Source organism: Anomalospiza imberbis, chromosome 21, assembly GCF_031753505.1.
Source record: "Anomalospiza imberbis isolate Cuckoo-Finch-1a 21T00152 chromosome 21, ASM3175350v1, whole genome shotgun sequence".
Classification (NCBI taxonomy): Eukaryota; Metazoa; Chordata; class Aves; order Passeriformes; family Viduidae; genus Anomalospiza; species Anomalospiza imberbis.
Genome location: NC_089701.1, coordinates 9006664 through 9025922, shown reverse-complemented (window position 1 = coordinate 9025922; position 19259 = coordinate 9006664). Strand labels below are relative to the sequence as shown.

Here is a 19259-nt window from a genome sequence, read left to right as displayed (position 1 = left end):
GGAAAAGCCTCACTGCAGCGTGCCCCAAAATGGCTTCTGCCCTGCACCTCCCTCCCTGGGCTCATTGGTGACCTGAGCAGTTGCCAATAGCCCATCCCTGCTCCCTGTGCTACCCCCTGTGCCAAAGGGGACACTGCCACTTGCTTTATTTCCGTGGGAAACGGGAGGAGATGGCGAGGGAGGGATGTTCTGCACCTGGAAACGCTGGGGTTTGGAGGTGGTGGTACCAAATTCGGCTCTCTCTAAGTGGGTTTGGCTTCTTTTCAGATGAGAGGATGGAGCTTTCTGCTGAAGGAGGCACCTGACAGCCTTACAGGTGCTTTAACCTGTGTAATGTAAGGCAGAAATATTATTGGGATGATGGCAGACTTGCATCCCTCAGATCAAAAATTATGGGAAAGAAGGATCTTAAATTTGAAAATTCTCTGTGACAGCAACCCAAAGAAAAACACATTTTGCCACCACTGTGGACACAGAGTCACTGGATGCAAACCCAAAACCCCAAGTAAAATGAATAAATCATGTTATGACCAGAGCTGAAAAGTACCAGGAACCAGATCCCACTGGAAATTCAGTGCTAAAGTGCAAATTTATTCCAAAAATGCCTTCAGAAATATTTACCTTTATCTTTAAAAATCACCAATTAAACAAAAGAGAATACATAAAGGAAAATGCAATCAGAAATATATATCTATATATATTATCATTCTTAATTATTTTGGATATGGTTGATAACACAAACAAGACCAAAAGCTTCTCAAAAATCCTTGCTCAGCCACCTGACACCAGCTCTTGGATCTGTGAACATCCACCTTTCCTGTTGCACAGTTGCTGTTAAGAAAGAAATCAGGGTGAATTTTTATTTCCAGGCTGCACAGAAGCTCCATGGATATTCATGAAGGGTCCTGTGGGGAAAATTTCTGCTGGCATGCAGCAGAGAAAAAGACAATGTGTAAGTTCAAAGCTTGCCCAGTGCAAGCCAAGAAGGGAATCCTTCCAGATCCCTTCCAGAAGCGTGGGAGCAGTCAGGATAAATTTGGAGACTTTGTCTGCTGCACACCTGGCCCAGGCAGCACAGAAAAGGGCTCTGGCATTAGCTGTGAACATAAAAATATATTGGGCAAAAATCAGTTGCAAATTTTGGCTGCTGTCCCTGTTACAGGTTGAAAAGCTCATAGTGCACTTTGTTAGGATTGGGGTCATTATTCCCTAGAGACAGGTCCAGGCTCCTTCAACCAGTCAGAATCCAGGTGAGGTCTTTGGAGCACCACCTTGTCCTCTGGAGCTGCTGCAGTGATACAGCAGGAACAGCAAAGCTGAGAGAAATCCTGGAGAGGAGGAGCTGAGGGCAGAGCTCCCCGGGGGCTGCAGCTCCTCCCAAGGAGCAGCTCCCATCTCTGCTCTGGGACAGGAACAGGAGCCAGGGAACGGCTGGGGCTGGGCCAGGGCAGGTCAGGCTGGAGAGCAGGAAAGGTTCTTCCCCCAGAGGTGCTGGCACTGCCCAGGCTCCCCAGGGAATGGGCACGGCCCCGAGGCTGCCAGAGCTCCAGGAGCGTTGGGCCAGCGCTGCCAGGGATGCCCAGGTGGGGTTGGTGGGGGTCTGGGCAGGGCCAGGGGCTGGGCTGGGTGATCCTGGTGGGTCCCTCCAACTCAGGATATTCTGTGATTCTGTCAAGTAGGGAATGAGGAGAGTTCTGGGCATCACACACAAAATTTTTCCAGCATTCCCGACTCAGAATGGAAGGACTGATAGGAAGTCCCTCCAAAGGCAGAGCCTCGAGACGCAGATGAGGGTGGCAAAAATCTTCAGCCTCTTAAAATCAGCAGTGGATTCCCCAGACTGCAGATGAAACCAAGACCCCGTGCAAGAATCAGGAATACTTCAGTGCTGGCAATACCATGGACATTTACATGGGAACTCAGCCATTTTCTTATCAGTAATTCCTTAATTAATTAATAAGGTGATTCTTGTTGATGCCAGATGAAGATAAGTCGTTAAGCCTCCTGAATGATGCCATTCTTAGCTTAGTCAGATTCTTGCAGCTCCTGTGACCCTGCAGACAGAGGGAGCAGCTCCTGTGCTGGGCAGGAAATCTCTGTGCTGCTGAAGGCACTGGGGAACAGATCCAGGCAGTGCCTGTGTCCTGCTCTTCATGGCTTCCCTGCTTTTCAGTGTGGAAAACTCTGGAGCCCCCAGAAGAAGCAGGACATGGAGATCCTGGAGTCCAGAGGAGGTCATGGAGCTGCTCCAGGGGCTGGAGCCCTCTGCTCTGGAGCCAGGCTGGCAGAGCTGGGGGTGCTCACCTGGAGAGGAGAAGGATCCAGGCAGAGCTCAGAGCCCTTCCAGGGCCTGAAGGGGCTCCGGGAGAGCTGGAGAGGGACTGGGGACAAGGGATGGAAGGACAGGACACAGGGAATGGCTCCCACTGCCAGAGGGCAGGGATGGATGGGATATTGGGAATTAGGAATTGTCCCCTGGGAGGGTGGGTGATGCTGGCACAGGGTGCCCAGAGCAGCTGTGGCTGCCCCTGGATCCCTGGCAGTGCCCAAGGCCAGGCTGGACAGAGCTTGGAGTGACCTGGGACAGTGGGAGGTGTCCCTGCCATGGCAGGGGTGGCACTGGATGATCTTTAAGGTTTCTTCCAACTCAAAACATTCTGGGATTATATGAAACCAACCTAAAAAAGTGTAACAGAGCAGTCGGCCATGGTGGGACAGCCTTCAAGGGAAGCTCTTTATCAATGGTGTTTATTCTCCCCGTTTCCCCTCTCTCCCCAGTTTTCTTAAGGGATGCATCTGCCATCTCCTGCTGTGGGAGGTGGTGGCAATATCTGGCCATGCCCAGACCCCCAGGCTCCCTTCACTACCAGCCTTCCTTTTTCAGGAAAATAGTGACAGGCAAGGGGAAAATTATTTTCCAAACATAATTTGTGATTCCTCAGATGGATGATAAAATCCTAAAGCTCTGGTGCCTGTTGTGAGCATCTGTGCAACAGGAAAGCAAAAAAAAAACAAAACAAAAACTGGAAAGGATGACTTTGATAACCCAGATATCAGATCTGTGCATGGCACAGAGGTGGCTCAGTGGGAGGAGAATTGATATCAAAAACTGTTGTACCCAGGAAATACAGCAATGTGGAGTTTCCCCTTCGGCTGCATGCCATCCCAATTCCTGCCTGGAGAGTTGAGGTGTGGGAGGATGGGTTTTGTCTGTGGGGTGCTGAGGGTGCCACACACGTGGAGCCCTTGCAGCCACCACCAGCGTAGGGAATTGCCTCTCTCCGGGCAGTGCTGACAACGGTCCTTCCAACAGTGCCAGGGTGTCGCTGGTGGGGGATTTTCCTGGGTTGGGAGTGATTCCACATGGAGCCGAGGCTTTCACTGCTCTTTAGGAAGTGGCAATGCCAGAGTTAAATAGGAAATGTGGGGGAAAAAAAATCTATGGACTATTTGTTCATCTAAATCCCAGGGAATGAGGGGTCACAGACATAGCTGCATAGTCTTGAACCCTTTTCCCATTTAAATCCCTTTTCCATGGGTACTGCTGGGGTTGCTCAGCTTGCAGGGAGCCCAGCCCAAAGCAGGTGTTAAACATCCTGTCAGCTGTGATGATGAGGTTTTAGCAAAGCCTGAGCAGGACAACGTTCCTGCTGCTGGGATGCAGTTATGTGGGAAGAGGGAGATCCCACAGGATCCCGCAGAGATGGATCCTGTGCCCCTGCTCCTCCCTGGAGCCTAGGGATTGTGCACAGGAAAGATCTGGCTTGAGCATTGCTCTGAAGTTCAAATCAGACTTTCAGGCCTAAGTGCTGCCAGCATTACACGTGAGGGCTGATCCAGTTCCCACTAGTGGGGAGATTTTCCTGATTAAAAGGGCTTATGGTTAAACCTCTGCCCTGCCCTGGGACCGGCTCACAGTGGGAAGAAGAACCCCATTAGTGATGGTCCCCATTACCCAGCTGGGTTCCAGCTCTGCCCCAGGGCCTCTTCCCCAGCCCTGCCCTGCTCAGGTGAGTGCAGCTGGACTGATGTGAAGGGAAGGTAAGCACTGTGAAAACAAACCTGGAGCTGATGCTGAGACAAACTGTACATTTTCAGTGCCTGTTGTACTGCCCAACCCAGGGGAATCCTCGCTCGTGCTTTGCCTGCCAGAGGTGGCTTCCGTTGCTGGCTTGAATGAGCTCAGTGTTGTCTGCTCCTTCATTGAACATTCCTGTGCTTTTCTCTTTTCTCTTTATTTGAAGATCGAGTCTGATTTTCGGTCTGTGCCTAACTCTGAGCTGCTTGTGTTTTTAACCTGAGAGAAACCGAGTGCATGCCTGAGACTGAGTTCTGGAACTCTTTGATGGGATTGGTGGAATGCAATGCTAATGGCCCCAAAACTGAGCTGGCATTGAAAGAATCCATAGATCCAACAAGCCCCCCAATTTCAGCATGAGCTCTGTAGCCAAATGAGCAAGAAATGTGGGTCAGTTCAAAGTGACTTCTGGGAAAACAATAATCCAAGGGAAATACAATTTTTGCTCATCTTTACCAAGCAGAGCTCCTTATGATTACATTTGCTGCTTCACTGCTCAATAGTTTAAAGTGGGATATTTTCTCTCTTTAGCTCACGCAGTCAAATAAGTGGCTGTGATCAGAGATCCACAAAAAAGTGAATTATGGAAAGGGGGAATATTTTTTCATCTCCTTAAAATAGGAGGGCAAGAGGGATCTGGCTTTTGCATGTTTTGTTTTGGAAAGAACCCTCTCTAGATTAGCTCATTGGGGCAAGAATCCTCTTTTCCCCGAAGGAAAGAAAAAAAAAAGGTGAGGGTTGGGGAAAATCCTGGAAAACAAACGGAAATCAGAACCTGCCTCCAGCAGTTCTTTGATCCACTTGTGCAGACACACTTAATGAGAATTTGGAAAACCAGCAGGTTCCTAAGGCATCTTCCTGCTGGTGAAAGCTCAACCTCCCCAATTGACTCGCTGCCCTCGATCCATCTTCCAAACAATCTTCTGGTGCCGTTTCTCCTTGGCAAACCTGTCCAGTTACATGCTGCACAAACGTTGAAAACCTCCAGGTTGGAAAACATCCTCATTCTTCCAAGGATGTTTGAATCTTCACTGCCTTTCTTTGTCCCTTGCGAGTGTCTTGGCTTAAGTTCAATTCCATGTCAAAACTGAGCTGACCAAGACTTTCAACCAACCTCATTCCTTCTTAAAATGAAAATCTGGCACCATCCCCCTCTCCCTGAGTCTTGAGGGGGAGAAAATCTGTCTTGCTCTAAGCAAATCAGCCCTCCAAGGACAGCGTGACAGGGCCTTTTCCTTTTCTCTCATTGACCCAGTAGCAGAGGGGAGGGCTCTTGTGGAGAGGGGTTTTCTCATTCTTGCTGCATGTGGAGTGATCTGCACTGACGAATGTTTCTTTTGGAAGGTTTTCTGGTGGCCGATTTGCTGCTTAGATCGTGAAGCTGGTAATTTTAATTTCTTTTTTGCGGGCTGTGGTTTCGGATCGCGGTCGTTTCTGAAGGACACAAAACCTTTACTTTCCACAGGACAACTTCATCAACCTCAGCTTCCTGCGGCTCTTCAGGGCAGCCAGGCTCATCAAGCTCCTCCGCCAGGGCTACACCATCCGCATCCTGCTCTGGACATTCGTGCAGTCCTTCAAGGTGAGCCTTGGCAATGTGGGGAGAGGTTTGGGGAGAGGGTCGTGCTTGGCGCACATGGAGCATCTTCCAGTGAGGATCCAAGAACTTCCCTGGTCTTGGAATGGCCTCTCTGCACCTCTACAGAGCGACTACAGGAATTCAGAATTCAGGAATTCTTCAGAAAAGAGGATTGGTGAGCACTGCCCAGCCATAGGAGTATTAATTCTGCAGAAAATCCAACTGGTTAGCACCAAGACTATTAATTATTTATTCAACTGGTTAGCATAACAAGGGATATTAATTCTGCTGAAAGTGAACTGGTTTGCACTGACCATTCCTAAGAATATTAATTCTGCTAAAAATGAGCTGGTGAGCACTGCCCAGCCCCAGGAATATTAATTTTCTACAGAAAAGAGGACAGGTTAGCACTGACCATCCCCTGAACACTGCATTTTGGAGGAGGAGGCTAACGGGCTGCTTGCTCATGCGGACTCTAGAAAGTGCTCAACACTCAGGTTGCCCTTGAAACTATCCCAAACTCCCTCTGGCAAAGTCTGGACGCTCAGGAATTTGCATAAAGAAGCAGTGGCCTAACTGATGAGTGCCTTCTTCTTCACCTGCAGAGAGTGCAAGGTTAAATTACCTGCCCCAGGATTTTAGTGTGGTGGGATCTGGCAGAGGTGAAACCAGCCCCTTGAGCTTTGGTAACACAAACTGTGAAGCTGTAGAGCCACAGGCCTGGGTTTGATGACGTGGAGGATTAAAATAACGAGGTTTTGTTGGGGTTTTGTTGTGAAGTTGAGGCAGTTGCTTTGCTTGGTTTCCTTTCCTTCTGTCCTTCCTCCTGCCAATCCTCAGCACATTGAATTAGCTGTTTTCTAGATCTAAATAAAAGCCCACATGCCCCAAAGCTGGTTATTTTTACAGCTGTCAGCTGGTTTGGAGCCCATTTTTCATTGTTTGATGCTTTAACTCTGGTCCTGGGGCTTGCTCAGGTTCTGCAGTGCCGGGAGGAGAACACAGAATGTGCAGCCAGGATTTGTGGCAGTGATACTGGGCTCTGGCACACCAGCATCCGTGGGCTGGGAGCTGTGGGTGCAGAGCCCCAGCCCCTCTGTGGGCTCTGCAGGTGTGGGGTGTTCCCAGTCAGGAGAACAACTATTTTATCTATGGATCTCCGGAGAAGGGGCTCAGCCTTTTCCAGCACCATCCCGACCCTTCAGGGCCCAGAGTGTGGCCTGAGGTGGAGCCAGGACATCCCTGGGCTTCATGAGGAGCTGTTTGTCTGTCTGTCCCCCCAGCTTGGAGCTCTCAGGCCGTGTCCCTCGTGCAGAGGCGTCCATCAGCCCATCAGTCCCTTTTCCCCAGCTTTCCTCCAGGTTTTGTCCCAGGGGTGCCTCAGGGCCAGCCAGGCCAAGGATGGGATTGTCTCGCTCTGCTCTGGGCTGGGGCAGCCTCACCTCCAGTCCTGGGGGAGTTTTGGGCACCTCTGTAAGAAAAAGCTGTGAGAGAGTGTCCAAAGGAGAGACACGGGGATGGGGAAGGGTCTGGGTTGGCCCGTGAGGAGCAGCTGAGGGCACTGGGATTGTTCAGCTGGAGCAGGCTGAGGGCAGAGCTCCCCGGGGGCTGCAGCTCCTCCCGAGGGGCAGCTCCCATCTCTGCTCTGGGACAGGGACAGGAGCCAGGGAACGGCTGGAGCTGGGCCAGGGCAGGTCAGGCTGGAGAGCAGGAAAGGTTCTTCCCCCAGAGGGTGCTGGCACTGCCCAGGCTCCCCAGGGAATGGGCACGGCCCCGAGGCTGCCAGAGCTCCAGGAGCATTGGGCCAGTGCTGCCAGGGATGCCCAGGGTGGGGGCACTCGTTGATCCTTGGGTGTCTTTTCCAGCTAAGGATATTTCATGATTCTACAATTCCTGCTGGGCTCCCTTGGCCTGCAGAACTCCTGCCCCAGGCACCACAGGGGCTGGCCTGAGGGCAAGTCTCCGTTTTCTAGCTATTACTAATTAAGAGGCATTAATTACCCATTCATTTAGCCCAAATGGAAAATAGCTGTCACTTTCAGCCTGAGTGACATAATTACACTGCAGCCTTCACTGATTTCTTGCTAAAACTCAGAATCTTTTTGTCCTCCTGGGATCTCAAACTGGGCCTGTTTCAGAGCAGGAACTCATTTTTGGGATGGAGTTTTTTTTTTTTTTTTTTTTTTTTTTTTTTTTTTTTTTTTTTTTTTTTGCTCAGACTGAATTTACAGCAAGGTCATTAACAATTAATGTTCATACAATTATGCACACAAAGTGCCAGTGCCTGCTGGTAGCTCCAGTGTTTGATAGATGAATACCTGCCTCCAGGGGGTTGTTTCCTGAGGGCTGCCAGAATTCTTCATATCCTCTTCCCAGTTCCTACACCTGAAGGACACAAAACTCAGTCCTGCCAGGGAATTCAATGTTTGCATTTGCTGTCATTAATCCCACTTTTTCCTTTCCCACAGGCCTTGCCTTATGTGTGTCTCCTCATTGCAATGCTCTTCTTCATCTATGCCATTATTGGCATGCAGGTAAAATATTTAACTCTTTCATTCTGGCCATAAGCAGCCTGGGTTTGTTCAGGGTGCAGATGGTTGTTGCACCCACACCAGGAGCAGCACTGATTTGGGATGAGGCAAAAGCTCTTCTTGTCTGGTGTCAGGTAAATTAGAAATGACAAAAAAGCCTCTTTTCCTACTTTAATTGTCAGCTTTCATGTTGAAGTGTCCCCAGTGAGCTGGACAAGCCAGCTGTGGGCATGAGCCTGGATCACATTTCAGCACTGGATATCCATGAATCCCATGGGAAAAGACCCTTCCCCTGGCCATGGACACATCAAGAGGCTGAGAGGAGGGAGCAGCCCAGGCACTGCACCTTCCTGAGAAGAAATAATAAACTTGGCCTGGGATGGAGCTGAACTGCTGGAAAGGACCTTTGTGAATGCAAAGCACATTAATCTTGTGTTTGATCTCCACAACACGTTTTTATCTCCCTTTTCAGCACAGAAATCATTCCAGCTTTTGAGAGCCTTTAAATGAGGACAAATTCTTTCCCTGCCTTATTTTCCAACTCCATTTGATGTGCCTGGCTGAATCCCTTCTGTTTTCCCTGGCAGGTATTTGGGAACATTGCCTTAGATGATGAAACCTCCATTAATCGGCACAACAACTTCCGCACCTTCCTCCAAGCCCTGATGCTCCTGTTCAGGTAAGGAGAGGATAAAGCACCCTCTGCTTTGTGTGTGAACAGCAAAACTATCTTTGTGCAGGTGCCAGTTGAGCTGCTCAGACTTGGACATCCTTTCAAATAGGTATTTGTGTAAATTATCCACTCCTGCTTCCTCCTCTTCAGCAGATCGGATTCAACCCCTCCACAAAGTGTCACCTACAGCTGTGATCCCCCCATGGCAACTCAGCAGAATCTGAATATAGAGCAGAACCCCGCTGGTTTAACTGATTGATGGGTTTCCTGTCCTGAAACTTGGTTAATTTTTTTTTTTAAGTGAGAATTGCTTTAATTGGCAATTTTTGCATAACCAGAAGTCAACAGCTTCTACACCAACCCTACCTCTGCTTCAGAATTCAAGTGTTTCCCCCATGGTTCATCCTGCCTGGAAATGAAGCATTTTCAAGTGAAAAACCAATCAATTAAATAACAGATTTTCACTTTAAGACCTGACAAAACAGGCCCTGCTCCAGCTCGGGGCAGTTTGGGGGACATGTTCCTCATCCAGCTGTGGAGACCCCCCCAGTGAACAGCAGTCCCTTCCAGCCCTGCCAAGGCTCAGCTCCAAGGATTCTGTGGTGCTTGGGATGCCTTGCCTGGGAGTTTCTGTGAAGCCACACAGAAATGGAATTAGCCCTCTCTAGCTCAGAATAATCACTGGGCTCAGAACTCTGAATTTTAATAAATCTGGGTCGTTATTCAGCCTCATGGTCCCTTACCAGCCCCACAGCAGAGGGAGTGAGGAGCAGAGGCAGCAGGACTGGGATGGGAGTTGGTTTCTGCACAATTCCCCACGAAGGGAATGGGTCTCTAGCACCCAGGCACCAGTGGAGGAATCTGCTGTCATTCAGAGCAGCCTGGAAGTTATTCCAGGTTAGATGGAGCACTGAGTTTTCCCAAAGTTTGTGTGCTGGCTGTGGGAATACAAGGCAAAAGAACATTGAGGGAAGCAGGAATCCAGAGTAGGTGCATGTGGAGAATCCCTGACTTCCATACCAAGGGTGCACTTCACAGGGACTGCTTTATTTTGAGGACAAACTCTCTTTGGACTCCAAAGTTTTTCCTTTTGGCTCTTTTCTCTCAATAGTAGAAGTTAGAGAGGGAGGAGGGAATTGGTGAAGAACACCCTGGAGACTGTGATGAAAAAGAGACCCAAGTCCAACCAGCCCATGGTGGAATTTATCTGCCTGATAAAGGAAATAAGATATTCCAGTGGAGAAGCCTGGTTTCATTTCCCATCCTCTGCACTGGCTTTAGAGCCAACACTAGGTGAAAAAGGCAACAATCTAAACTCTGTTTACTCAGATTTGTACTGTTTAAATCAATCATCTTTTATTCTCCACAGAAGCAATAAAGCTTTTAGCCTACCTGAGCCTGTCTGGTTTCTTTTACCCCTGTAACAGAGGGAAATGTTCTTTCTCCTTTATTTTTCATGAGTAGTTCCAACTCCCAGTATAAATACAGTCTCTGCTCCTGGGCACAACCTTCCACCTCATTAATTTGGTTAATTGGGTGCAGTATTATTGCAGGGTGGCTGTCATGGGGAGGGGTGGATAAACTCAGCCTCTGCTCTGGTGTTGCAGGAGCGCTACAGGGGAAGCCTGGCATGAGATCATGTTGTCCTGCTTGAGCAACAGAGCCTGTGACCCCCTCTCTGGCCTCACCAAAAAGGAATGTGGCAGTGATTTTGCCTATTTCTACTTTGTGTCATTCATTTTCCTCTGCTCCTTCCTGGTAAGTCAGTCCTGACCCCCCACAGGGGGGGTGCTGGTGTGGATCCCCCAAACCCTTCCCTCCCCACCCCTGTGCCTCCTCCTCATCCCTAACTATGATTTAGACACCACCAAGCCAGCTTTGCTAACCCCATTTATCATCTTGCTGATAAAATCCCCAAAGAGATCATTTAGTCATTAAAGGAAAAGGGTTTATCTTTCTTCTCATGGGGGGGGTCTAACATTTGGAATTAATCGAGTTTGTCTTGATTTCTACCATCCCTTTGAAGAAGGGCAGTGGGGAGGGCAGGGGGACAATGCCCAAGTTCAGTAGCATCACACTCATTTCACAGAACCCCAGGATCTGCTGAGATGGAAGTGACCCACAAGGATCATCATTTGTTTGCCAAACAAATGCAAAAATCACTTTTTTTTTTTTCCGCCAGAAAAGCTTTAGACATGAAAACACTGAGGGCTGCTGGGCTTAGTACCTATGGTCAATGTGGGTCTGAGCTTTATGAGGTGTTGATGCCTTTTTGGGGCTACTTAAAAACAGAAGCCAGACAAAATTAAGGTAATAAAAAGCAGGAATATTTATTGAAGGGCCTTCAGGTACATCTAGGGCAGACAAAGCCCCCCAGGGGCTACACCCAAAATGGACAATGGGTCACGGGTTTCACACTTTTATAAGTTTGGTCCATTTGCATTTTGGGGGTTCATCTGCCAATTCCAGCTTCAGGTCATGAAGTCATTTACCCCAAGTTTGCTCCCCCCACAACTCACTTTTGTTTCCATCTCTCGGGGCCTGAGGCAGTGAGGTGTCCTTGATTGCCAGGCCTGGAGAGGAATTGTTGTGTCTGCCCAAAATGGGAAAGCAGCAGCTCACACTGGGTGTGGAGTTTAGAGTTATACACTAAAGAACTGCAGGATTACAAATATATGGAAAACAGAAAAGCTCAAATCCCAAGGGATCAGTGCCAGTGCCTTCCTGAGCAGTCATAAGCACCTCCCTGCTCCTTGGGTCACTTCCCAGCCCTGCTGGGACAGAGCCATGGAAAAGCAGGGACAGGGACCCGATTAAAGCTCAGGCAGGAGGAGCTGAGAGCTCTGTGATGTTCCAAAAGCAGTGCAGGAGCCTTCGCTCAGTTCCAGGGCTTTGCTGTAAAATCCCACATTTGATGCTCTGTGCAGCCAATCCCTGCTGTCCCCAGAACCCCTCCAGCAGGAAAAGGAGCTCCATGTGGCAGCTTGGAGCTGGATATGGACACACCAACTTCAGTGTCCCCCTGCTGAGACCCTTTGTGTGGCTGCTGTTGTTCTTTTGGCCACCCAGGGATTATTTCTCGTGTGTGTATTAAAAAACCTGCAGCCCTGAAAGCTTGTCCAAAGTTAATGCTCCATTTACTGATTCCTTCAGCATTCTGGGCTTTAAACCCAAATTTTTCCCTCATATAAATCTCTAACCCAACATCCACCATTCTCGTTGTTATTTTCATGGGTATTATTGTTTCTGAAGCCTATTAAAAAAAAAAAAAAAACAAAAACAAATAAAACAAACAAAAAAAAACCCAACCCCACCCCAAAACAACAACAAAAACAACAACAAAAAGCCCAACACAAACCAAACCAAAAACCCAAACCAAAACAAACAAAAAAATCACAAAAAACCACAAAAAAACAAAAAACCAAACCCCACCAAAAACCCCAAAAATAAACAAAATAAGTACATGTAACATCTCCCCAGAGTCCCCTCCCTGGGTTTGTCAGTTGTCCCACTCAAGATGTGGCAGCAGAATTGGAGGCAGGAGCAGCTCTGTGCAAATCCAGCTCTGTGTGAGCTTTGTCCCTGAGTCAGCACTTCCAGAAAATCCTGGGAAATGGGACCGGGAGAGGGGAGAGCCCTTGAAGGAGCAAAAACTGAAAACCAGGCAAAGCCAAGCAGCTGAACTGCTACAGGACAGGGCTGTAACTGATATTTTAAAATATATTTAGCACTTCATTGCTTCCCCATGAGCAATTAAAGCTTTGCAGAGTCCCAGCCTTGCCAGGAGGGCACAATTTTATGGTTTGTTCAACATCACCCCATAGATTGAGGGGGTTTGGATTATATATTTGGGTTTAAATGGTGTTTCTGGCTCTTTGTGGATGTGCAGCTTGACAGAATTTTCCTCCTGTCATTTGCTGAAGAAAAATATAAATTGAAATTTAGGTTGAGGAAGATCAAATGGAAGTTAAGAATATACAGGAGGGAGAAAAATATAAATTGAAATGTATAATAAAAAAACAGAAATTGAAAGTTTGAGATCCTGGGGCTTTATCCAGCGTCCATTCCCTGCTGTCCTCCTGCTCTCCAGTCTGCACATTGATCTTTTCCCATGGAAATCCTTGTGATTTCTCCTGTTCTTTAATAACAGGAGAAATTCATGTGCCAGAGGCGTTTCCAGGCTCTTGTTGGTGGCTGTTAGGGACAGGAGCCTTTTGTGTGTCCTGCCCCTCACCTTTCTGGGGACCTTGGGAGGCTGGAATTGTTATGAATCTAAAGTAGCACCTTCAGGCTGGAGAATGGGATTTCCTCCAGCTGTTCTAGTGTTGATGTGCCTTGATCTGGACGTGCTGGAAGAGTTCCCATCTCCTGGCTGGAGGAGCAGTGGCTGCAACCCCTGTGTGGGCTGTGCTGGAGGGGAGAAGGGAAGGGAAAGGGCTGATCCAGCTGGGATCCAGGCTGGACCATGCTGGAGGCAGCACCAGTGATGGGGATGTGGAAAAATGGGCAGGAGAGAAGGGAGCAGCAGTGGCATTCCCAGGGATCCAGGGCTCTGTTCCGAGAGTTTCTCCCTGGGCTGAGGCTGCTCCTTGTAGAAACATCCAGTTTTGGGAATCATGCATGCTTCCCTTCCAGGTTTTAATTTTTAAAATTCCCTTCCCATTCCCCTTCCTCTTTACCTTCCCTTCTTCTTCCCTTCCCATTTTCCTTTCCTTCCCCCTTTCCCTTTTTCTCCCTTCCTCCTTCTTTCCCTTCATTCTCCCTTCTCTCTTCTCCTTTCTCCCTTCTCTTCTCTGTTCCACTCTCCCTTCTCCTTTCCCTTCTTCTGCCTTTCCCTTCTTCTTTCTCCCTTCCCTTCTCTGCTCCCCTCTCCCTTCTTTCCCTTTTCCTCTCTTCCCCTTTTCTCCTTTCTCCCTTCCTTTCTCTGTTCTCCTGTCTCTTCTCCTTTACCTTTCTTTATCATTTCCCTATTTCTCCCTTCCTCTTTCTCCTTTCTCCCTTCCCTTCTCTACTCCCCTCTCCCTTTCCCTTTTCCCCTCTTCCCCATTTTGCCTTTCCCTTCTCCTTTCTCCCTTCCCTTCTCTGTTCCCATCTTCCTTCTTTCCCTTTTCCTCTCTTCTCCCTTTCTCCTTTCTCCTTTCTCCTTTCTCCTTTCTCCTTTCTCCTTTCTCCTTTCTCCTTTCTCCTTTCCCTTCTCTGTTCTCCTCTCTCTTCTCCTTTCCCTTCCATTTTCCTTTCCCATTTTCTCCCTTCCCCTTTCTCCTTTCCCTTCTCCTTTCTCCCTTCCCTTCTTTGTTCCCTTCTCCCTTCTCCTTTCCCTTCCTTTCCCTTTTCCCCCTCCCTGCCCTCCCGGGCCCCATCCCCACTCCCTCCCTGCAGATGCTGAACCTGTTCGTGGCAGTGATCATGGACAATTTCGAGTACTTGACCCGGGACTCCTCCATCCTCGGGCCACACCACCTGGACGAGTTTGTCCGGGTGTGGGCTGAGTACGACCCCGCAGCCTGGTACGTGCTGGGACACCGGGGTGGGACATGGGGACACCGGGGTGGGACAGGGGGACACCGGGGTGGGACACGAGGGGACACTGGGGTGGGACAGAAGGGACTATCCCTACAAATGTCAAAACCAGTCCATGCAGCATTAAAAAACTTTCATTACTGACACCCAACTTAACAACTTTAGAATAACAAAAATGTAAAGAAAAAAAAATCAAAAAAATATGATCCAAATTATAATAATACTGTTCACACATAAAACAAAACTCAAAAATTACAACTACAATATTCTCACCACAAACAGCATCAAAAATAACCTTAACTCAATTAAACCAAACAAAGTGTTAGTTAAACAAACACGCTCATACCATCTCTTACACTAAGTAACGTATTAACAAACGTCAGCAGTATAAAACAAGTAACTCTTCAAAACAAAACAACAATTAATTATTTATTACTAACACATAAACACAAAGAATTTAAAAACATGTACTACATAAAATTATCTAATAATTCAAAATCAATTCATATAGACATAAAAGAATTACAAAAAAGTATAACCAAACTCGGAAAAGTTCCTAAATCTACTAAACTGCAGAGGGGACACTGCAGCTGTAATGCTGCACCTGAGCCCGTTTTAACGGGAACAACTCCAGGATTTGAGGTAACGCCGCTGTTAAATCCTGCAATTCCTTGAGCCCTGGAGAGGAACAAACCTGCTGTCACTGCAAGGGCGTTTCCTTCACGCACACACAACCCCTGAAAGCAAAGCACCAAAAATGAACAGATTAACAGCCTCAGTGCCACCGAGCCTGCCTAACTGGCCGTAGAGAAAAGCTATTTAGCACTTCCAAAAGGAGCTTTTGCTTCCTGCATCCCATCCGGAGATGCAAATCCGCAAATCTCTGGCTGTTGGCAGCACTTGAGGGAGTGGGAGAGGTTCACGCTGCATTTGTGCAGCGTTTTTTTAATTGAGATCCACCTTGGTGGTTTCCCAAATGCTGCGCAGACAGCCCGGGCTGCATCTGAGTCAGGTCCTGCAGGGTCTGCTTCCATCCTCCCACCCGCTCCCAGAGGGAATGATGTGATGTTCCTCTGCCTTAGGGTGGTTTCCTGAAAATATGGGATTTTTTCAAACAGCCTTTCCTCATTAAACACTACATTTTTCTCCTGGAAGCCTCCTTGTAATGACATCAAACTCTATGTGGGAATTTTGGCCTTTTGAGTAATACTTAACTCTGGAGTTGCAGTTGAGATTATAAGATGTGCAAAATGATCAGGATAAAATGAAATGGGCCAAAGTTTGGAAGTGTTTAATTCTTATATTATATTTAATTCTCTGATAAAATATTCCTGATTTATGAGGGGGTTAAAGGAGGGGATGGTTTTCACACACTGGACAATGAGATGTTTATTTTAAGGGTTTATTTTTTAAAATTTATTTCTTCCAAGACACAGGGAGACCTGCACACTGGGCTTAAGCAGTGGAGCAGCAGCACAGACCCCAAATTAAGGAATTTTTTAAAATTGAGGGGATGGCCCTGGCCAATGACCACTTCTAGTGCAGGACTGATTTAATAAATTGCTTTTCTGTATTGCTGCACCACAGCCCTGGTGATGGGGTTATTCTCATTTCTGGATGCTCTGTCCCAGGTCCCAATAATTCCCTTGATATTCTGTTTGGGAATTTGCCTGTTGGGAGAGTCTTTGTTAATTTAAAGCTCTGCTAATTTTGGATCCCTTTTTTCCTCTCTGCGAGTTCCTGTGCCATGAATCTGCTCTGGATTTGTGATGCCTCCAGCTCTTCCAATCTTTCCTTTCTTTTTTGTTTCCCTTCAGCAGAGACAGAGGCAGGGAGTGTTTGGATAATCAACATCTCAAACTCCCTGCTAGGATGCAATTAAACTGCTTTAAAATCTCACTTCAAATGATTTAGCCTAACTTTAAATGGAAACTTGTTCCAAAACCCTGCATTTCTCTGAACTGTGGGGGATTTTACCTGCTCCAAGCCACCCCTACTACCAACCTGAATATTTACTCCACACTTACTACCAGCTTGTAATCTCCAGGCAGATTTTCATCCCCATGAGGTTTTTGACACAGCAAATCCTTTGTGGGGATCTAGCAGGCATAAATAGCTTTTCTTTTTCCCTTTTTCCAATCCAATCCTGTCTCTTCCCACTAGAAAATCTCAATGAGGCTGAAAACTCGGCAGTGCCTGGTTGCTCCTTAGAAAAACAGCCTTGGCTCTACATCTGTGGGAGGAGGAACACACCTGCAAGGGGAAAAAATGGGATCAATGTGGATTTTTAATGTTTATATTCAGGAACTTTCCACCCAGAAGAGGCACCAGCACTGTTTACAGGAAGATTTCTCGCTCTATTAACTCTGAGTCACTCAGGGGCCAAACCTTTCCACTCCCAGAGCTGCTAATGCAGAAGATGTCAGATAGTAAGATGCTAATTCTAGGTTTTTTGGTTTTGATTTTTTTTTCTTTTCCTCTAACCCAGTTCCCTTTTCACTCTGGTGGGAAGTTATTGAGTGTGAATAGTTCCACTGAGATCACATTTTCAGAAGTGCGCCTAAAATCTCCACAAGCCTGAAATCCTTTCACACTTTAAGCCAGAACTGAGCTTTCAATAATTTTGATTTAAGACCTTTCTGATTTAGAGGTCTTTTTCAACCCAAATGATTTTCTGATTTGATTATTCCATGATTTGAGCTGAATGTGGTCACTCACTGATCACTTCTTCCAAGGTCTCTTCCTTGATTATCCCAAGAAAAAGGGAATTACAGTGTTTGTCCACTTTCCTCAGCTTGAGACCCCCAGTGAAAAGATGCTCCGCAACTGTTATATTTTTATTATCTACATACTATTTCAAACACAACTTAATGTGTATTTTACCCATATTTCTGAAATCACCTTTGGTTTTGTTACAAAATGCAACTCCCTGGAAACTTTTCTAGGAAAAAAACATTCAAATTCAAGTAAAAAAGGCAGCTGGGAGTTGTTACTCCAGCTGTGCCACCTTCCCTAGGGGTGAGTATGGGAATGTGAGTGTAAGTATGAGCTGGATTTAGGGGTGGGAAAAAAAAAAAAAAAAAAAAGAGGGAATGAGAGAAATGGGGAGCACAGGGTGGTTTGGTGGGAGTTAATTGAGAAAGGAGGGCAAACAGGATTTAAGGATGAATAGGGAAGGAAAACATAATTGGATTTCTAGGAGCTTTTCTTTGTTCAACCTACAGAAAGGGAGTTGTTTATCTGTCTTATTCCTCTCCCAGTGCCCACCCCATGGAGATACTGGTGATGTTGCTCTGGCCATCCCGCTGCCATCAGTTGCCCCAGAGTACTCAGGAGGAGCTGCAGGTGCTCCCAAGGGAGCTCTGGGATAACGGGATGCTGAGGAAAATCAGATTTAAAGAAAAATTGTGGCTGCTCCATCCCTGGGAGTGTCCAAGGCCAGGCTGGAGGGGCTTGGAGCACCCTGGGATAGCAGAAGGTGTCCCTATGGAATGGGATGGACTTTAAGGTCCTTCCACCCCAAACCATTCTGGAATTCTCTGAACCTGGAAAAGGATTCCTGTTTGTCCTGATTTTGTACCATGATCTCCCAGTGCAAAGCATCTGTTCGTTTTCCAGCCTTCCACAGACTCTTGGAGAGCTCAGGGAAGTGTTCAGCCATATTTTCCACACCCTGATTCTCCAGAATCCTTCTAAAATTGTAAGGAAAGTGTAAATTTGGTGCCTCAGTTAAACCAAAACCTTTTTAGACCCACATGTTGGCCTGGAGCCAAGACTTGCATGGTTCCATTTGCTCTCAAATTCATAGTTTGCACTTGATTGGGAAAGGCTTTGAATAGACCTTAATTCTTCACAGCCCAAAAAGCAGCAACACTGAAGGAGTTCTCCCAAAACATTCCAGCCTTCTTTACAGAGTGCACCAAAATAAATACGGGGAGGCCAAAGCATCCCAGTTTTTTTCAGAGGTAATTTTGAAGTTCGGCTCTTCTCACCTATGAGTTGGTTGTACAAAAAAGATTGAGAAATATAATCCTGCTGTTTGATTAGCTGAAATTATTGTGGGGAGTTAATGAGAGTGACCATAAAGCTTCCAGGAGGTGTCTGATTTCTCCTTCTGCTATGGAAAGCTGGATTTTCCCAGTGCCAATGCCCAGCATGGCTCTGGAGGTGACACTTTCTGCTCTCCCAGCAAATTCCTCATTGCCCAGGAATGGCCCTGCTGGGGTTATGTAGGAGGTGACAGTGGCAGGGAGAGGTTTCCAAGGTTTTAAAGCAGCTAATTTGAATCCTGGCAAGAATCCATTGAAGAGCTGTAATAAAATCCCAGGAATTATCCATTGAAGAGGCTCTTTGTGGCCTGCAGGCTCCGGGTGTTGGGCAGCAGAGTCTGGAGGCTGATGCTCAGGCATAGGGAATTAAAACATAAGTGGGAAGGGAAACCAAATGTTTGGGAAGCCTTCCACACAGAATTGAACGTTTCCCAGAGGAAAATCCAAGGATATAAAGTTGGGTGAGCAGTTGGAAGTTCTCTCTGTGTGTTAAAGTGGCTCCTTCCTTTCCAGACTAACCTTTCTTTTCAGCGTGTTTTGCCCTTCCAATTTGTCCTGTTGGCCTGTGGAAAAGCTGATTCCTGTTGGATTTTGCTGTCATAACCTCTAGTGTTTCCTTTCCAGTTGCCGCATTCATTATAAGGATATGTACAATTTGTTACGTGTAATTGCTCCACCCCTGGGCTTAGGAAAGAAGTGCCCTCATAGGGTGGCCTACAAGGTTTGGAATTTCAGAGATCCCTCCAGCATCTCAAGTCCTGGTTCTGTTTCTTTTTATCCCCTCTTCCCTCCCCCGAGTGCAAATGCAACCAGTAGAGAAAAGAAACTG

General features: G+C 47.2%; 1 protein-coding gene across 21 annotated transcripts in view; it reads left to right on the top strand.

Annotated features, from left to right (window-relative positions):
- The window catches only part of CACNA1B (calcium voltage-gated channel subunit alpha1 B), a 300242-nt gene that overhangs the window by 251744 nt on the left and 29239 nt on the right, over positions 1–19259 (top strand). For 18 of the 21 annotated variants that reach the window (XM_068211531.1, XM_068211529.1, XM_068211532.1 and 15 more), the window contains 5 exons: positions 5544–5660; positions 8126–8191; positions 8776–8867; positions 10469–10619; positions 14241–14368. In XM_068211531.1, the coding sequence (XP_068067632.1) occupies positions 5544–5660; positions 8126–8191; positions 8776–8867; positions 10469–10619; positions 14241–14368 (554 nt within the window). Of the gene's footprint in view, positions 1–5543; positions 5661–8125; positions 8192–8775; positions 8868–10468; positions 10620–14240; positions 14369–19054; positions 19152–19259 lie in introns of all 21 variants that reach the window. The other 3 variants (XM_068211542.1, XM_068211522.1, XM_068211541.1) reach the window with 1 other exon arrangement.